At 32.4% G+C, this 17,820-nt stretch overlaps 1 protein-coding gene across 4 annotated transcripts; it reads right to left on the bottom strand.

Moving 5' to 3' along the window:
* Window positions 1-3,779: 3,779 nt before the first annotated feature.
* LOC111985940 (phosphoribosylaminoimidazole carboxylase, chloroplastic) lies at window positions 3,780-12,812 on the bottom strand. Of its 4 annotated transcripts, none has more exons than XM_024017580.2 (16): window positions 12,504-12,812; window positions 11,110-11,325; window positions 10,887-10,998; window positions 10,202-10,264; window positions 9,950-10,088; window positions 9,677-9,732; window positions 8,352-8,425; window positions 8,053-8,200; window positions 7,694-7,867; window positions 6,996-7,083; window positions 6,738-6,854; window positions 5,935-6,032; window positions 5,708-5,825; window positions 5,523-5,617; window positions 4,680-4,786; window positions 3,780-4,546 (listed from the first exon to the last, which is right to left on the bottom strand). In XM_024017580.2, exons 1-16 carry the CDS (start codon window positions 12,746-12,748, stop codon window positions 4,453-4,455), a joined length of 1,944 nt encoding a protein of 647 aa, XP_023873348.1. In that variant the 5' UTR covers window positions 12,749-12,812; the 3' UTR covers window positions 3,780-4,452. The 4 variants fall into 4 exon arrangements, with proteins under 4 accessions (XP_023873348.1, XP_023873349.1, XP_023873351.1 ...); XM_024017581.2 differs by having other exon boundaries at window positions 11,110-11,320; window positions 12,504-12,619; XM_024017583.2 differs by lacking the exon at window positions 12,504-12,812 and having other exon boundaries at window positions 10,887-11,002; window positions 11,110-11,251.
* Window positions 12,813-17,820: the final 5,008 nt, after the last annotated feature.

Below are 17,820 nucleotides of genomic sequence, written 5' to 3' on the forward strand. Positions count from 1 at the left end.
GTGTATATCTGTATGAAACTTCTTCCTGAAAACTTGAACTTTGGCCCTTACCTCCCATATTCCACAAATACTTATACTTGTAAAGTGACCATCGCACCAAGGGTGTGCGGTGGTTCTTTATATATACTTAGTATTGATAATATCATACATTAGATATGAATATGACACTGTTTTATAGATTCTTATTATTGTTGATTCATTACCTTGATTAATTGGCTTTATCTTTACAATAAATAGCTTATCAAGATTGTGGTCACTGTCAGTTATATTGAGGTGATAGTCGGGTCGATAGCATATATACTTAAAATTGTTTGTCCTCAATTCTAATTTTGTTTAATGTAATATTTTATTACTTAAAAATGAAAGTGGTCAGCGTTGCTAATCAACTTTGAGCTAGCTACTTCTCAAAAAAAAAAACTTTGAGCTAGCTTATTTATCAAGCCAATAAGTTCATGTTTCCTGCCACTTATAGATAATCTACGAAGTATAGAAAGATGTGCTCAATTGTTTATTTTCTGAAACTTTTATGACGATCTCTATTAATTCCTTGTTTTCACACTTATACTAAATGTTCTTCATGTTCTCCTTGTATTATTTATTCAAAAAGTTTCTCATTCTATCAAATGTAATCTGTTTAAGCTAAAGATTTTGCTTGTACATTTTAATTCTTCTATTGCCTTAAATGCCTATCTTCTTACTAAAAAACAATGAGAAAGCAACTCTCTAGCTAGTATTGCTTGCTTTTGGGTGATTAAGAAATAAGAACTGAAAATGACCTGTTCATACCTCCCAAATCTATTTTGTTATCTTTCATTCCTTTACATGATTTGCATCATTGTTTTTACTCCCAATGAAGTAGTTATGCTTAGGTGTATTGTTTTGTTGACTCTATTTCATACCATTGTTTTTCTTTTCTCTCTCTTAATCTTTTGTTGATGAGTTAGTATTTTCTATTACACAATTGTTTGACTGTAATTTTTCTTGTCCCTTTGTGTTTATCATCATGAAAATAAGTATTTTACTTCAATAAAGCAATTCTACTTATCAGAAAAAAATATATATATATATATATTTACACAATTGTATGAAGTAGAAGCAAAAGGCTAACACTAGTGAAAACAATAGAGAAAAACTATGTAAATAGAAGACATCAACTTAAAACTACTATGGTTTACCCAACAACTAATTCTAGTGGGTGGGACCAATTGTCCATAGATTTTACTGGCTATAGGGAAGTACAAAGGACTCTTCTTTAATTAGAAAGGTTCCCCCAAAGCATTTATCTAAATCAGAGTTATAGTTGAGCTTTACATCACAATGTATCATTATCTTATGGCTGGCAAAGACCAATCTTATTCTTAAGTGATGCATAAACCTTTTCAGGTCAAGGCGTTGCAGGATCACATACCTCTCAAGGACCATAAGTTCCCGATGGTACCTATGTGCCATCTATCTTGCCTTTAGTGGATGTTGTTGGATGATACAATCTTTAACTCTTAGTAGTGTTTTGTGGTTGTCTGGCGGGCTTTAGCTTTACTTTCATATGTTTGTTTTGGTTGTAAAGAATAGTTGATGTCATATTGTATTTGTGTTCTTTGTCTTACCATGAATTGTTTGATATTTCTACTTTCTTATTTTCATTTGGAACACTGTGTTGTCTCTTTACAGTTGCTTTCTTTTTTAAGAAGGATTTTACTAATGTGTGCCTTATGGCACATATTAGTTTCTATTTTTGGAAAAAAATTTCTTGAGAATTGAAAAAGTAATGACAACTTTTTCAATTCCTAAGAAAATATTTCTAAAAATGAAAAGGTTAATGTGTGCCCACACATTAACCGTACTCTTTTAACAATCAATTTGGTTATTTCCGTTAACTCACTAATAGAAAATGCCTACATAACACACAATGTGTGGCCGTTAGCACACAAGATGCTGACGTGGCTAAAAAGTAATGTCTAAAAAATGGCACCTCAGAATTTTTTATTTTTAAAAAAGCCACGTTAGAAAAACAAAAACTAAAATCTAACCAGATGATTTTCTAATCGAAAAAAAATGAATGCATTAAAAATAAAAATAAAATAAAATAAAACTCAAATTCCCGGACATTGTTCTTCGGTTGAAGAACATAAAAGTCTCTCACTCACTCCCACAGTCCCACTCCAATTCTCTCTCTGTTATCTCAATCTCACTCCCTCGGTTCTCTCTCGTCTAGCTTAAATCGGCCACAATGGCTAAGACCCGTTACCAACATTGCTGACAGTGATGCATGATGGCGGCACCATAGACAGTGGCTGTCGTTTCGTGTGTCTCTCTATTCATTGTTTTTATTTTCCTTCTCTTTTTAATTTTTCTATTTTAGCTTTATATGTGCGTTTGGAGATTAGATTTCCATTTGTGTTTGTAGGGATTTGGTGATCTGGGTTTGTTGTTTGAAAATGGGATTTTGATTTGCTCTAAAAAATGGGTCTGTGGGTGGATTTCAGACATGGGGTTTGTAGATCCATGGGTTTTTATTTGTGCAAGGTTTTCAATGAGTTTTGGGTTTCAAGGGAGATAAGGGCCTTGACCATGTCCAGCCATCTTCACCTTTGATGGATCATCTTTAACCTTGTACTGGACTAAGATGCCATATTTGAGTTGAGTTGAGGGTTGGATATTTGGAAATGAGTGTGGGCTTTCCATTCAAACTTCAGACTTGTTTCTCTTTGAATTACCTAATGGAGTTAAGGAACCAAGGAAGTGGTTGACGGGGAAGAGGATGATGATAGGATCAAGGATAAAAGAAACCCAGATTTGCACCCAGATAACAAACTCAAAAACTAAAGAATTGTACCAATGATTTGGCTTGCATTTTTGTTTTTGGCTGCTAAACAAAATTCAAGAAAATCTGGCAATGTTCCACATTTTATTTTTCTTATTTTTAAATTAAGATTTTTTTTTCAATTTAATGCTTAGGTGGCATTTTTTAAACATTACTTTTTAGCCACGTAAGCATCTTGTGTGCCAACTATCACATACTGTGTGCAAGTTGAAAATAACAATAACCAAATTGATTGTTACGAAGAGAACCAAATTAACTATAACCCCAAAATATAGGGACAAAAATGGTGTTTTTGCCAAACTAATGGCATGTTTGGATGTTTAAAAAATGAGGGGGAGTAGAGTAGAGGGAGGGAGAGTAATGCAATTACCTTGTTTGGAAGTTTTTAAAGAATGAGGGGGAGGGGTTTGGGGGAGTTTGGATGGTTTTGGACTCCCTCTAGCCCCCCAATTTTAATTCCCCCAAATTGGAGAGATTTGGAGGGGGAGTAGAGTACATAAACTATTGACCAAGTAAATTACCTAATTTACCCTTATTATATTAACAAAATTACACAAGGGGAAGGACTAATTACTCCCTTCCCCCTTACTAATTTTAAAAACATCCAAATAAGGTGGAGGTGAATCATTCTCCTCTACTCTCCTCTCCACTACTCCCCTTCCCTCTACTCCCCTCTACTCTCCTCCCTCTCTAAACTTCCAAACAAGCCATAAAATAATAACAAAATTGCTCAATTTTAAGCCTAGTCTACCGGTAATATTATCTCGTCATTAGCACTTTTGTTTCCCATTAGATGTCAAAGTAGTCAATATCGTTTGATCAAGCAAGAGAATAAAATATCTCAATACCAGTTAATAATTGATATAGGTTGGTGTAGACTGGTATTTTATTAGTACGTTTTAGAAGGGTATTAGTACTAACATTGCAGGGTACAAGAAAACAATATGAACTTCCGGGATTAGAGGTAACTCACCAAAAAATTTGCGGTGTAAAATTCTCCGGGCTTTTATCCAGAAGAATAACAAGAATAGACTAGTATATATTCAAATCTACATTTCAATCCAATTAACACGTGGCTGTACCACCATCCGAAGACAAGCTTAAGCCTACCAATAGATATCATAGATTTGAATTGAGCAGCTCGCTGACCTTCAATGGCAGAACAATTGCTTGAGACCAGTTAGAAAAATCGTTCATCGTAAACGTACAAGAACTCAATGCTGTAATCAATCATTGATTACCATCTAAATATTAAGGTCAAAAGAACACCCTTATGCAACTAAATGGGATAAAAAGTTCTTTTGACTCATTCAACTCAACTGCTACAGTGGACCCCTTATAGCAACTACAATGGATACAAGGCTTCTTCCTAGTCCCACAAACGCCCTCTGTTTTCTGTACTTCCTTTCCTTAATCTCTCAAAACTGAAGCAAACTTGCCAGTTCCATCCTCACTTGAACTTTTTTCTGTTAACACATTTTTGCATTCATCCTACATATATTGATCCGCTTTGGATATATTCTTTAGTTAATTCCAAATTTTGCTGTGGTAATGTGTTCTCCAAACTTGAACTTCCATAGTGTGTCAAACTCACAAAAATCATGCATATGGCTGGCAAAGCAGTTATGTACTTATGGATTCAAATAGGACTCCCAACCATCCTTTTCCAGCTTCTCTGCTTTTCTCAAGACATCATTTCTTGTGTCTTCTTGATACTGGCTCATTCTGCAAAGGATATTATTATTCCAGAATCAGCTCATGCAAACACTTTTGAACTAAAGTTTTTTTTTTTCTTGGTTTCATACCCAACACAAAGTTTTGCATTACTTCCAGAGAGGGAAGAGAGAAAAAAACCCACCTTGCCAATAGGTCAGCATCACGAATCCCCATCATCCTTACTGCGAGCAAACCTGCATTGGTAGCATTGTTTATTGCAACTGTTGCAACTGGAACACCCCTCGGCATCTGCATAATCATCAAAGGAATAAATAAAAATTAGGACTTTGTAGTGATCAAATTTTCCTTGTAAACTCCCTGTGTACCAAGGAAACTGTTTCCTTTGCTGTGTTTCTTATTTCTCCTTTTTCAATAAAGCTTCTTAATTGCTGAACAACACCACCAAAAAATAAAAAAGTGCAAGTAGAAATCAAATATGAACTTGAGATAACGAATGAAGCACCATCTTTTCTGAGGCTCTAAAATTGGACAATGTTTTAAGGCAATGAAACTCATTGTGCAAATCTCAACATGATTAAGCAAGCACCTACGTACTTCCACCATTCAGATGTTTTTTGTCTTTCAATAGGTGCCATTCAGATATTAGATATTCAGCACCATTGATTTTTTTTTTTTTAATTTAGTGACATAAATATTCAGCACCCATGAATTTTTTTTTTTTTTTTTTTCTCCAGGCACCTATTAATTAAATTATTTAAAATAAAAGAATAATAGTAATTCTCTGTGCCAGAAAACACATCCCAAAGAATTAAAATAGAATTTCTCTCATCAAATAAAGCAAACACATTAATTAATCAAGGATAAGCAACTATAAAAACCAGAAAAAGGGCATCCCTAAGACTACAGGATTTCAGACATCCAATTTAAATGCCCTAGTTTTTTAGAACTAACATAGGATGCTGGATCTTTACAACACTTACCCACCCCATAAATGTAATAATTTAGAAGTAAGAAAATAATATACCTGCACAATGGACAGGAGTGAATCGAGTCCATCCAATGCAGAAGCACGCACGGGGACACCAATAACAGGCAAGGGAGTAAGTGCAGCTACCATACCTGCAAGTCACAACAAAGCTCAATTGATTCCAGTGAGACATTTAAAGCAACTGTGAAACAATATATGGAGCATAGTTCAGATAAACGTGCCTGGCAAGTGGGCTGCACCTCCAGCACCAGCAATGATAATCTGAATGCCTCTCTCCAGGGCAGATGAGGCATAAGAAAACATCATTTCAGGGGTCCGGTGAGCTGAAACTATTTTCACCTGCATACTATAATTTGTTAAGGTAGAAATGGAATATACAAGAAAATAAAATTAAATGATCAATAACTCCTGAATTCCAAAATAGACCCTGTAGTTCATGGAAGTCAACCTCATAAGGCACACCAAACATATTCAAAATCCTTGCAGCATCCTTCATAACAGGAAGATCTGAATCAGAACCCATAATGATCCCAACACGTGGTGTTACTGCATTAGAATGGAAGCAACATAAACACAATTTGAGTGTAACAAACTTTCAAAATCAAAACATAAGGCATGTAAACTTCAAACAAAAGGAAAACACTTGCAACCATCAACACAATAATAGCTATATGAAAGATTGGTGATCCCCCCACCACACGAGAATAAAAATCATAAATGAAGAGTGAAGACTGGCAGAAGCAATATCTTGGTAAAAGGAGAATTAAATCAATTTTTAAAATGGAAATGATAAATTGTAATCTCCAAACGGTTTAGAATCCACGCCTCTTAAAAATAAAATCTTATGGTAATTTCCCTCCCTACACTGTCACTTTTCCATCCTAAGCCAAAGACAGACTTTTTTTTAATGCAAAATATAATAACCCAAAGCTCATAGCCTGAAAATTTAAAGTAGCATTAGTGCTGATTATTCTGGAAACTACCCCACAGAGTGTGTGTGTAGCATGTAGGAATATTTTTATGTAAGAAAATGTAAAACATTGAATAAATAAATTCAATTGAGGCAATCACTGACTTAAGGAAATATGCTCCAAAAAGATGCACCAAAGTCAAATTTAATTGATAGCATAGCTGCAAACATCTCACCACACCTTCCAAAAACATTTGTGCCTCCTAGAGAAAACTTGCTTTTTGGTTAACCAGCATCGTGACATTCAGTAAATAAAAATGAGAAGTCCCTAGTGCAATTACCTGCAGCCTTACAATCAGAACCTTCTTCCTTCAGAATTGATTTTAATCGTTCTTCCACATCACCCATGGAAGGCCCAACAATTGTGACATGGCCCATCTTTCGCTGCTTTCGCATTTCTGCCAAGTCATTAAGGCAATGCAGGAAAATGTCAAGTATGAGGTAAAGATCAAGTAGTGTGTGTGTGTGTGCATGTGTGAGTGCGCGCACGCGCGCGCGTGTGTGTGAGAGAGAGAGAGAGGAAAAAGAAATTCACATACCTGGCTTGTCATACCAATGAACAGTAGCCCCAGGAATACTCAATGCCCTTCTAATCAGTTGATGAGCCAAAATAAAACCAGGCTCACCCTGAAATTTAATAAATAAATAAATAAATAAAAGAGAGAGAGATTTGACATGTGGGGGAGGGGGTAGTGAAAGATAGTTATGCTGAACAGTAGCCCCAGGGATACTCAATACCCTTCTAATCAGTTGATGAGCTAAAATAAAACCAGGCTCTCCCTGAAATTTAATAAATAAATATATAAAAGAGAGAGACATTTTGACATGTGGGGGGAGGGGGTAGTGAAAGATAATTATGCTGAATAAAGACATTTCAAACATTTTGTTATACATTGATGTTCCAATTTAATTTTTTTTACCAACATTAACAAGTTTTCCAAGATAAAATAATTTGAGAACTGAAAATCAGTTAATGAGAACCAAGACAGATGGAACATTTGATTTTTATTAATTGTAATTTCTTAAAATTTCGTTATTCACAATGGTATACAAAGTCATCAAGCTCAAGCACAGACTTATACCTAATTCTAGTTGCAACTTCAACAAACTTCAAGCAGAATATTTTCAGTGAAAGTATGTTACAGAAATAGGTTCTGAAAGAAACAAATGACTTCAGCTTCATGCCATACTCAGTTTATATATTAGATAGAGAAAAAAATAAAAAGAAATTCTTCACCTCATCTTCACCCAGTATATTGTACATGACAGCAGCAGGAGTTTTCATTGATGGCTCACCAAGTGGAAGACCAACAACAGCCCGCAAATGTTGTTCAAATTGTGAGGTGTAGCAAGACTCAATTGTGTGATGACCACTATTATGGGGTCTAGGAGCCACTTCATTTAGAAGAATCTGTTAAGAGTTCAGAACATAAATTCATTAGCCAAAAGAAGCTAATGCTGAAACAAAATTAGGAAAAAATATGGAGGATAACAAAAAAGGAAGCAATTGTAGCATCAAGAGGTATTAAAAATAAGATATATATATATATATATATATGCATTTAACAGTCTCAAAAAAAAAAGCAAAAACACAACCTGACCATCCCCAGTCAAAAACAATTCAACTGCAAACACACCAGCGCCTTCTAATGAACTAACAGCTTTGTAGGCAACATCAGTAGCATGTTTCCTAATATCCCATGACACATTAGCTGGTGCCCTGACTATGTGACAAATGTTTTCCCTACAAGAGATCAAAGATCCTTAATGAGAAGTATAGGGATGTAAAGTTAACATTTAAATACTAAAGGTGAATGCATCTCGTAATTCTGCATCATTTAAGATTAAACCATGAAGGGAAAATAGACAATGTAAACACTGAATCTACATCTTACTTGTGAATGGTTTCAACAACAGGATAGCACAAAATAGAATTGTCTCTTCCTCTTGCAACAATGACAGCCAGCTCCTGAAGTTATTCCCAAAAAAGAAGTAAATAATATCTATAATCCATAAGATTCTATCTTTCACACTATTAAGAAATACCATATTGCTTCAGCCAAAAAAAGAAACAATATTGATCATATGAAAGCATAATTCAAATGAGGTCTAAATTTCTGGATTTAAAAGCTATTTTCATCATGTTAAACGCAGCCACAAAGTTAAAAAATTATCCTAAAACCCTAATGACAAAAGCTGCAGCAATAAAATATGATTGGAATGTAAATAATTTAGACATTTTTCTAGACCTACATATTTTCAAAATGCATCAATGTATGCATGCTCAGAACTCAAAGTGGAGAGGAGTTGTAAGCTAAACAAACTAATTAAAATTTATGCATTAAAGTAAAAGAGTATTACTTTAATACAGTTCTTCAGAAAACAGTTTTGGCTGCCATATATCAGTATTATACACAGCTTTTAGAAGAACAAGATTTACAAATTGTGTTTTTTATGCAATTTGCAATACAGAACCAGCTAACGAACTTCTTTTCAATTTCACAAGTATCTATGTTTCGTTTCTGAAGTTCTAGCAACTAGTTGGTTGATGTGAGAACACACCTTACACTACCTAAAAGGAAAAAATGAAGTTAACTACTTCAAGGACAAAGTTTCTCTACAACCTAAATTGGAGGAACTCCATCCAAACTACTATGTGTCAACACCAGAGAGTGACAAGTGTCCTGGTCCAGCTAAAGCTGAGATTCAATAAATAACCCTCTTAACCCCAGACGTTAGACCATTTTTTTCTCTCTTTCTACAGAGCAGTCAGACCTAGGCTAACAGCGTTATGTTTTAAGTTGAGCTTCAGCTGGACCGGGAGACTAGTCACACTCTCGTGTTGACACATAGTAGTTTGAAGGGAGTTCCTCCAATTTAGGTTGTAGAGAAACTTTACACTTACTTTAAATAATACAAATGATCATATTAATATCAAAGAAACAGTTGTCAAATCATAATGGTGAAAATTTAGGAGCATACATAGGATGATCAAATCTAATTATGAATACATGCTGACATATTATACAAGTGAACCGAACAAGTTTAATTGTAGTTAGAGGCACTCCAAAGAATTCTTTCTAATATATGTTGCAAATTTAATCATATGTCCAAAATTAAAATATGCATGTCATAATGCAGGATAAAGAAAAACATAGAATCAAGAATAAATGCAGATTGAAAAACTAAAAAGTAAACTAAATAGTATATCCTCATTAACCTTTACAAAGGGTGCCCACTTTTCAACATATAAACCACGATCAAATCCTCCAAGAGCTGCGAAAATTGACAATTAAAAGTTAAAAGGAAATGTAAGTGTCCACTTATATTAATTAAGAGAATAAAGACCAATTAGGTGCATGTGTAACATACCAATCCAAAAAAAGAAAAAACATAATTGGAGCATTACATGGTTAATAACACAATTCAAATACCAAACATAAGAAATACCAACATTAATAGCACTTAAATCTTTAATAACTAAACATGTTACCAGCTACAGCGGAAGAGAGCTCCTCCTCATTGTGAGCAACAGCATTTCCACGCCCATCATAAGCTAACCTTTTGCTCTTAATCATAAGAGGATAGCCAAATAGTTCACCTGCTCTCTTGGCACCTTCAAGATCATCTATCTGTGGTAGCCATGTTTCATGATCAAAAAATTTTAATTTCTGGATATGTGAAAATAAAAAGTAAAAAACATTAGCTAAATCCTTTAGTTAGATAGTAATGAAAAGTGGTAAACCTGCATAAACTCAGGAAGTGGAATGGCATGCCGACAAAAATGAACCTTTTGAAGATATTTGTCCTGTAAGAACCAAAACATGAATCATGGAACTAAAAGTCATATTTTATTGCAACAAATATATGAATTAATATGTACAATTACTTATTCATTTTAATAACTCTGCCTTTGTCTATGCTTAGTGTCATGTAAGTTCACAGTCAGTCTCAAGCCTGCAGGAAAAGGATGGAGAGTTGTGGTAGGTTGACAGCTTGCATAAAATTTAGTTACTCTATTATTACGAATGAATTTATTCATTTAAGTATAACAAGAGGGAGGACAGAAATTCTAGCAGATAACTAACTAATCTTAGAAATAGGTTGAATTTATTCATTAGCTCTAAAATGCCAGTTCCTTTGTGTCCTTGTGCTATGATGACAATAGGGGAATAAAGTAACCCCTGACATTTCAACACTTCCTATAACAGAAAAGTACTTGAATGAAAACCTAAGATTAAGGGAAGGTGGGCATCTAAAGTAGCACCAAAATCCTCAAGGATCCACTTTTGTGATTTTATAAAACAGAATGCATTTCCTCAAAAGGAAAAAAAGCTTATGCATAAGGAAATGATTTCATTCAACTTATTTTCTCATATTTTGCAAGACAGCGGTCAATAACCAATTGGCAAAGTTAAAGAAAAGCATACCTGAATTATTCGGATAGTTGAGGCTTTAGGTTGGCAATCCACTCCTTGTTGCTCAAGCATCTCCATGGTTGCAACATCAACATGCTCAATTTCTACAGTCAATACATCACATCTATCTACCAAGAACATAAACATATTATTATCAAATTATAACAAAAGAATATATTTACAAAAACTATTGACCATTAAAAAAAAAATGTCATCAATCTCATAAAAATAGAACCTTTTTGCAAATTCGCGAACTGTAGCACTATCATCAAAGCTTCCGACCATATGATGATAAGAAAGTGCACTTGCAGGGCAGTTCTCAAGCGGATCCAAAACCATTACTTTAATAGCCATTTGTGAAGCTGCTTGACATAGCATACGACCCAGTTGCCCTCCTCCCAAAACACCAACAATCACCTCAGACAGTCCATGTACAGGTACATCATCTTTGCTACAAGAACAAGCATTATGGTGGAAGGTTACGTGTTAGATAAATTTTTAACTCCAAATTAATATCCAATTAGTAATATTAACAAGTTCTTTCATATAAGTCCAAGCGGCGGCCAAGCAATCATGTAAGAAAGAAATGATACTTTTTTTTTGGATGGTCATAATTTTTATTAACAAAGGAACATAGTACAACAAGCACACATCTAACCAAACCAAACTAAAACAAATCAACCTGCAAGAAACTATCTGAAACAACAACCAAAATCACTGTCACATCCCACTGATCAGAAGGCTTAATAATTACAGTGAGGAAAATATCCATATACAACATATAGCCCTGAGAAGGATTGAGTTGCAGTAGCACCATTTGGCTTCCAACCTAGCTTGAACTACCCACTTGATATCACACACAATGGTCTCCTCTGTTCTAACAGAGTACCACAATAAATAAGAGAATTCCTTTTGGTGCCAAATATGATAAACAGAGGCCCCAAAAGCTAATTTACAAACCACAACTTTCATACTCCTTCCTTTTGGGTTCTTCTCACCCCAATCAACAATGTCATCCCAATAAACCTTAGGACTCCTTCCAAAAAAAAAGTGGTTCTCACTTTCCCCTCCACTTCTGCATATAAGACACAAGCTGAATCCCCCTTTTATGACCCATTGCAGTATCCTATCTCGAATTGCCAGCCTATTCTAATGGTTAGCCACGCAAGACAAAAGCACGTCTAGGAATAAATAGCATTCAAAAACCACATTAAACTTCCACCAACTGACTTCACAAACCTTAAATCCAATAGCATCCCAGCAAGCCAAAATTCTTAATTTTGCATTGTTCATGATTTATTATTTTAAAAATCAGATACTATAAACAACAAAACATGTAACATAAGACCCATATCTTAAAGTCTAGACACAAAATAATAATAATAAAAAATAAAACACACACATTATAAGAAAATCGTGCAGTGTGTCTCTTTGTGTGTACATAAACGCATTATACATATTACTATGTCAACGTTTGCCTACTTCAAAATAGCCAAATAAAAATTACCCATCTCTATTTTTCCGCCACATCCAAACCCAGAAATCATTTTTTTTTTTTTAAATCCCAAGAGTTTCGGAAACAGAAACAACTGAATAAGAATTGCAAGCTACTATTACTATTTGACTTACCTGGGTGAGGTCTCGTGAGTGACACGTGAGGCCTGAGAAGCGAAGACTGGAGTTGTGTGCTTCAAAGAAGAAGAAGAAGAGAGAAGAGGGTTTTGTTTGGTGGAGTGGTTCATGGAGAAGAAGAAGCTGAGTGTGGTCGGCGGTGGTGATGGCGGTGTTATTCGTGGAGCCAAACAGGGATTAAAGCTGAAGATAGTGTCTATATTTGTGGCTGCGCCGTTGATGGTTAAGCTTTGGTGTAGCATTTCTATTAGAGCTGATGGGAATTTGGATTCACAGTGATACTCTATTACTCTTCTCTTTCACAAGCGGCGGCGCCCTTATATTTAGCTTGGCTTAAACAAAATAATACAAATATAAAAATAAAACAATAAATGTGAAATTCTAGTTACTACTAGTTAGTAAATACGAGTAACATACGTGTGTGTTACACTCGCGTCTGCCGTATTGTGTCCAATTATACGGAAATTTAGGCATTATTTTGGCAGATTATGTACAATTGGCGTTTGTTTCGGATTATGTATCAGCACATCAAATACAAGTCTAAATCTTCTATCTCACTCTTCCTGCTCTACTATATATTTCACAAATAAAAGCATGTCACATGTCTATCTAATTTATTAAATGTTAAGTTCATACCTTTTATTATTTCAATTTCCTAAAATAAATAAATAAATAACTCATTATATTTAGGTAATTGAAATAATAGAAAGTATAAATTTAGCATTTAATAAATTAGATAGATATGTGGCATGTTTTTATTTGTGGAGTATATAGTGGACCAGGAAGAGTGAGACAGAAGATTTGGACTCCATCAAATACAACATCATATATTGTACAATAAAAATTAGGCTTAAAATTTGTGGTTGTCGCCAAGAAATTTCACCAAATTACAAAAAAAATTTAAAATTTTTAAATTTAAAAAAATATATACATTTTTTCTTCTCCTATAATTTCTAAATTAATAAAAATATTAATTTGATTACAATCCAAATTCTTTATCTAATCTTTTTTTTAATATAATTTAGAAGTTGATAAAAAATCTTATTTGATAAAAAAAAAATACTAGGTAATTATCAATTTGCCATATGTACTACTTTAATTCGTCTTATCTTTTTTGATAAAAATTCTTCTTATCAATTAATTAAATTCTTTTTCCATCCACCATGGCACCAACACTACGATTAGTAAGTTTATATATTATTATATACATTGTTTTTCATTTATTTATTATCAATAAGTTTATATATTACTCCTATTATATACACGGCTTTTCATTTATTTATTATCAATAATTTTTTATTTTCTTTTCTAATTAGTACACTATACACACCTATGTTTTTACTCCATTAGTATTTTACTAGCCTTAGGTTCCTCTTCACTTCTAAATTCTTTATTTTCATACAATCTCTTTATCTTATTATTTTTAAATTAATTAAAAATCTTAATCGCTTTATAATTTAAAATCCTACATTAGTTAGACTTCTTTTAAGTTGATATATCATCTATAGAGTATTTGTTTTTGGAGAAAAGAAACTCACGCCAATATGTAAATCCCTGAATTCCCAGGACATAGTCGGTATACATTTCTCTTCTCTCAAGCTTCTTACGGTTTTTAATTATAAAATTCAAACTGTTTGAAAACATGGTTGATTGAAGTTTGATTTTTTTTTTTTTTTTTGGCTTACCATTATGTTTTGATTTGGACGATTTGCACAATTATATCCTATCTTTGTGGTTTGTTTAAAAGTTTTTTGTTGCTTGCTTTTGTAAATATTTTATTCTGATCAAAGTTTTTGCCAAATATGCAGTTGCAGGTTAGATGAAATATTGTATTAATGCTAAGGTATGTCTTATAAATAGAAATAGATTAATTTATTAAAGTATATTCCTAAAAATGAATTTCTTGATTATTTCTAAATACTTTGTTAAATGATTGTTGCAACATCACATGATTATTTTGATACTTTATTAAATGATTGTTGCTGTTGACCTCGTATGAATAACTATAGAATTATTTAGTTTAAACTCTTCAAGATTTACATATTTATTACTAATATATCCATACATCTCAAATTTAATTAAAAATTATATGTTCTACACTTCTACTTCTATTATATGAGAACATTTTACTTTTTAAAATTTTTGGTATACATCAAGTGATTAGGTCTTTTTTTTCGTATATTATTTTTTGCCAATATCATGAAAACATGCAAGTCTATAAGGACTTTCCCATTATATTTGATTCTTAAATATTAATGTCTTGGAAATTTAGTATATGTTAGCTATGATTTATGTTGATTCATATTGGTGGGTACAGATGCCCTAATATATGGTTTATACTCTATAACCTTTTTCTAGCAGGATGGAGACTCAATTACTTCTCTCTCTCTCTCTCTCTCTCTCTCTCTCTCTCTCTCTCTCTCTCTCTCTCTCTCTCTCTATATATATATATATATATTTGGGCATGCATAACCTTACCGAAAGGTATCACTTCTTAATTTTCATCATATCTAAATGCTAATGAAGTTATTTTCAATTGGCCATCTCCTTTTATATTAATTATATAATTATCTACCATCTTCCATTCAATTAATTTTGGAATTATATATGATTTTTTTTAATAGAAAAACTTTACTTTAGTTTTATTATCTATTTTAATTAAATTTTTATTAAATTAATAAAATATTTTCTTTAGTATACGCATGATTCTTAATTAAGCCGTGCATCACACGAGTATAATACTAGTTTTTAGATAAAACCTACATATAGCTATCAGCCTATCATACACACAAGTAGGGACGGACCCAGGTGAGAGCCTAAGAGGGGCTGAGCCCCCATGGGCCCAAAAAAAAAAAATTTTAGTAAGTAAATTTTCCAAAAAAAAAGAGAAGGCATGGGTTCCCCTTACTTTGTAGCCCAGGCCCCCCCTCCAAAAATCATGAACCATCCCACTAATGCCAACAGGCCAACCTAGAGACCATGTAAATCTTAAAAAAAAAAAAAAAAAAGAAAAAAAAAAAAAAAGAAAAGAAAAAAGAAAGTATACTATTCATAAAATAGCATATATAAAAAAAAGACTATATATACATTAAGAGAAAACAGTAATCCTTCTCAAAAATAAAAATACAAAATAGTAATAACATGTGAGAGAAACCAAAAATTAGGGGTGAGAGAAGAAAAGAAAAAGATAGAAAACATAATTTCATGTGCTGAATTGGGTCACTAGACCAATCACTTGACTAACAATTATTTTTCTTTTTCTTTTTCTTTTTTTTTTCATACCAAATTTTGACCGTTTAAAATAATATATATTTTTGTTAAGAGTCTTGTCATTTCATTGGTTGAGACTTTTTTTTTTTTATATATTTATGGTGAAAACATTCTCAAAGTTTCGAATAGTCGTTTACCTATTATAACTATCAAATTATATATGTGTTTGAGTGTAATATGTGTGACATTCCTTGATTAATTAAAGTGTGTTATTTTCCAAGATTGTTTGGGCATGAGTTTTTTTGGATATTTAATGTAGTCCATAGGAAGTATTGTATGTGATTTACGTATAAGAATAAGATTCACATAAAGAAAACCTAAATCATAAGTTCCTTGTAAACTCATTAACCCTAATTTGTGATTGGTGATGAAATAGGGCAATTTATCTACAAAGACTATAACTTGTCAATTATGATGATCTATTTTGATCATGCAAGTGGAGACTTTTTATTGTTATGTTAGTATGTCTCAAGTGTTTGAGACACACTAAAATGGACCATTGTGAGATTTTTGTGTTCTACCAACTATTGTTATTTGAACCAATAATCTCACAATAATTGCTGGTTACTATGATGTATACCGAAGCGAGATTTTTTATTGTCAAAATATTAGTAATCACATGTAGCATGTTGGGAACATTATTCTCAANCGGGTTAAATCAAAAAAAAAAAAAAAAAAAAAAAAAAACAGTTCCCTACCGTATATTTTGTATCCTTCCCAATCAACTACATCCTTCACCCTACTGTATCACACTCTAGAGTCAAGCATTTGCATCAGTAAGTTTAAATTTTACTTTTTTATTTTTTTATTTACCTCCTCTCTTTTTAAAATACTTTATATCAAATTATTTATTTTATACTATATTTTATTAAAATATCAAAATTTCTTTTTTTTTAATAGGAAAATTACAACTTACCCATGGTTTGACTAAAATTTATGTTGACTATATGTGGTTTAAAATTTGAAACTTTACCCACCTAAGGTTTGACCAAAATTTAAGTTGCCTATCTGTGATTTGAAATTCCATGATATAAGTATTCCGATGGATAGTTTTTGATCTTGTATTTTTATATTTTTTGTGTTTTTGAAGGAGAGAGACATAAAAGTTGAGCAAAATTACATATTTAGCTCCATTTTTAACATAAGTGGGTTATAGAAGTCTAATTAAGTTAACCTCAGGTAGGTAAAATGTCAAATTTCAAACAACAGGTAAGCAACATAAATTTTGACCAAACCATAGGTAAATAAATTATAATTTACCATTTTTTAATTGTTTCTCTTTCTTTACACATAACAGTCACCATCCACTCTCTTTCTTCATTCTCGAGATATGAAAAAGAAGAATAAACAATTAAATGCAAAATGAATAGTATCAGTGTAAATTTACACGATTACTGTAGTAAATTTGTAAATTTACACAATTATACATAGACTAATGTAGGTCATTTTTATGTAAAACTATGTACATTCTACACTTTTTTTTTTTCCATTGGACATAAACTGATGTGACTGGTCAGGGGATTTACATCAAGGTTCTAATAAATTGAACTTTTAGCAATTTGAAAAACAATTTTATCTATTTTAACACCTTAAAAAACTTGACTTTTTGGCACCATTGATGTAGTGGATTTTTTAGGGTTTTGGGTGCTAAGATAGCGTTATGTGAATGCTCTAAATTCTGCCTAAGTGTCTCACAATTCCTAGAAATAAAGCTGTTCATTGTAAATACTATATTTCTCTCAATGTAATAAATTTTACTCTCTATTACCTTTTAAAAAAAATATATCTCTCTCACCTATTATTATATTTGCATCTCTCTCTCTTAATTTTACCTACCTAGACTTTTTTTTTTTTTAATGCGAGACAAAAATACCTAGATATGATTTAATATTTGTAGTTATCTCAAAAAAATATAAGAAAAATGTTTCCGTATTTTTGTTACATTTTTTAAAATAAAAAAATAGACATATTATACTCATACTATACACATATTGTTCTTTTTCCGTTTCCAAAAATTTCTGCCAAATTTTTGAAACATACTTTT

This window comes from Quercus suber, unplaced genomic scaffold, assembly GCF_002906115.3.
Source record: "Quercus suber isolate HL8 unplaced genomic scaffold, Cork oak 2.0 scaffold_491, whole genome shotgun sequence".
NCBI lineage: Eukaryota > Viridiplantae > Streptophyta > Magnoliopsida > Fagales > Fagaceae > Quercus > Quercus suber.

Bases quoted from the DNA above. Each gene is read 5' to 3' on its own strand.
- LOC111985940 (XM_024017580.2), bottom strand. From the start codon at position 12,748: ATGCTACACCAAAGCTTAACCATCAACGGCGCAGCCACAAATATAGAC. The intron at 6,033-6,737 runs GTAATTGCACTA...ATTCTAATGCAG, and splicing joins TTCTGATTGTAAGGCTGCAG to TAACACCACGTGTTGGGATC. The intron at 5,618-5,707 runs GCACGTTTATCT...TGTGACTTGCAG, and splicing joins AGGTGCAGCCCACTTGCCAG to GTATGGTAGCTGCACTTACT.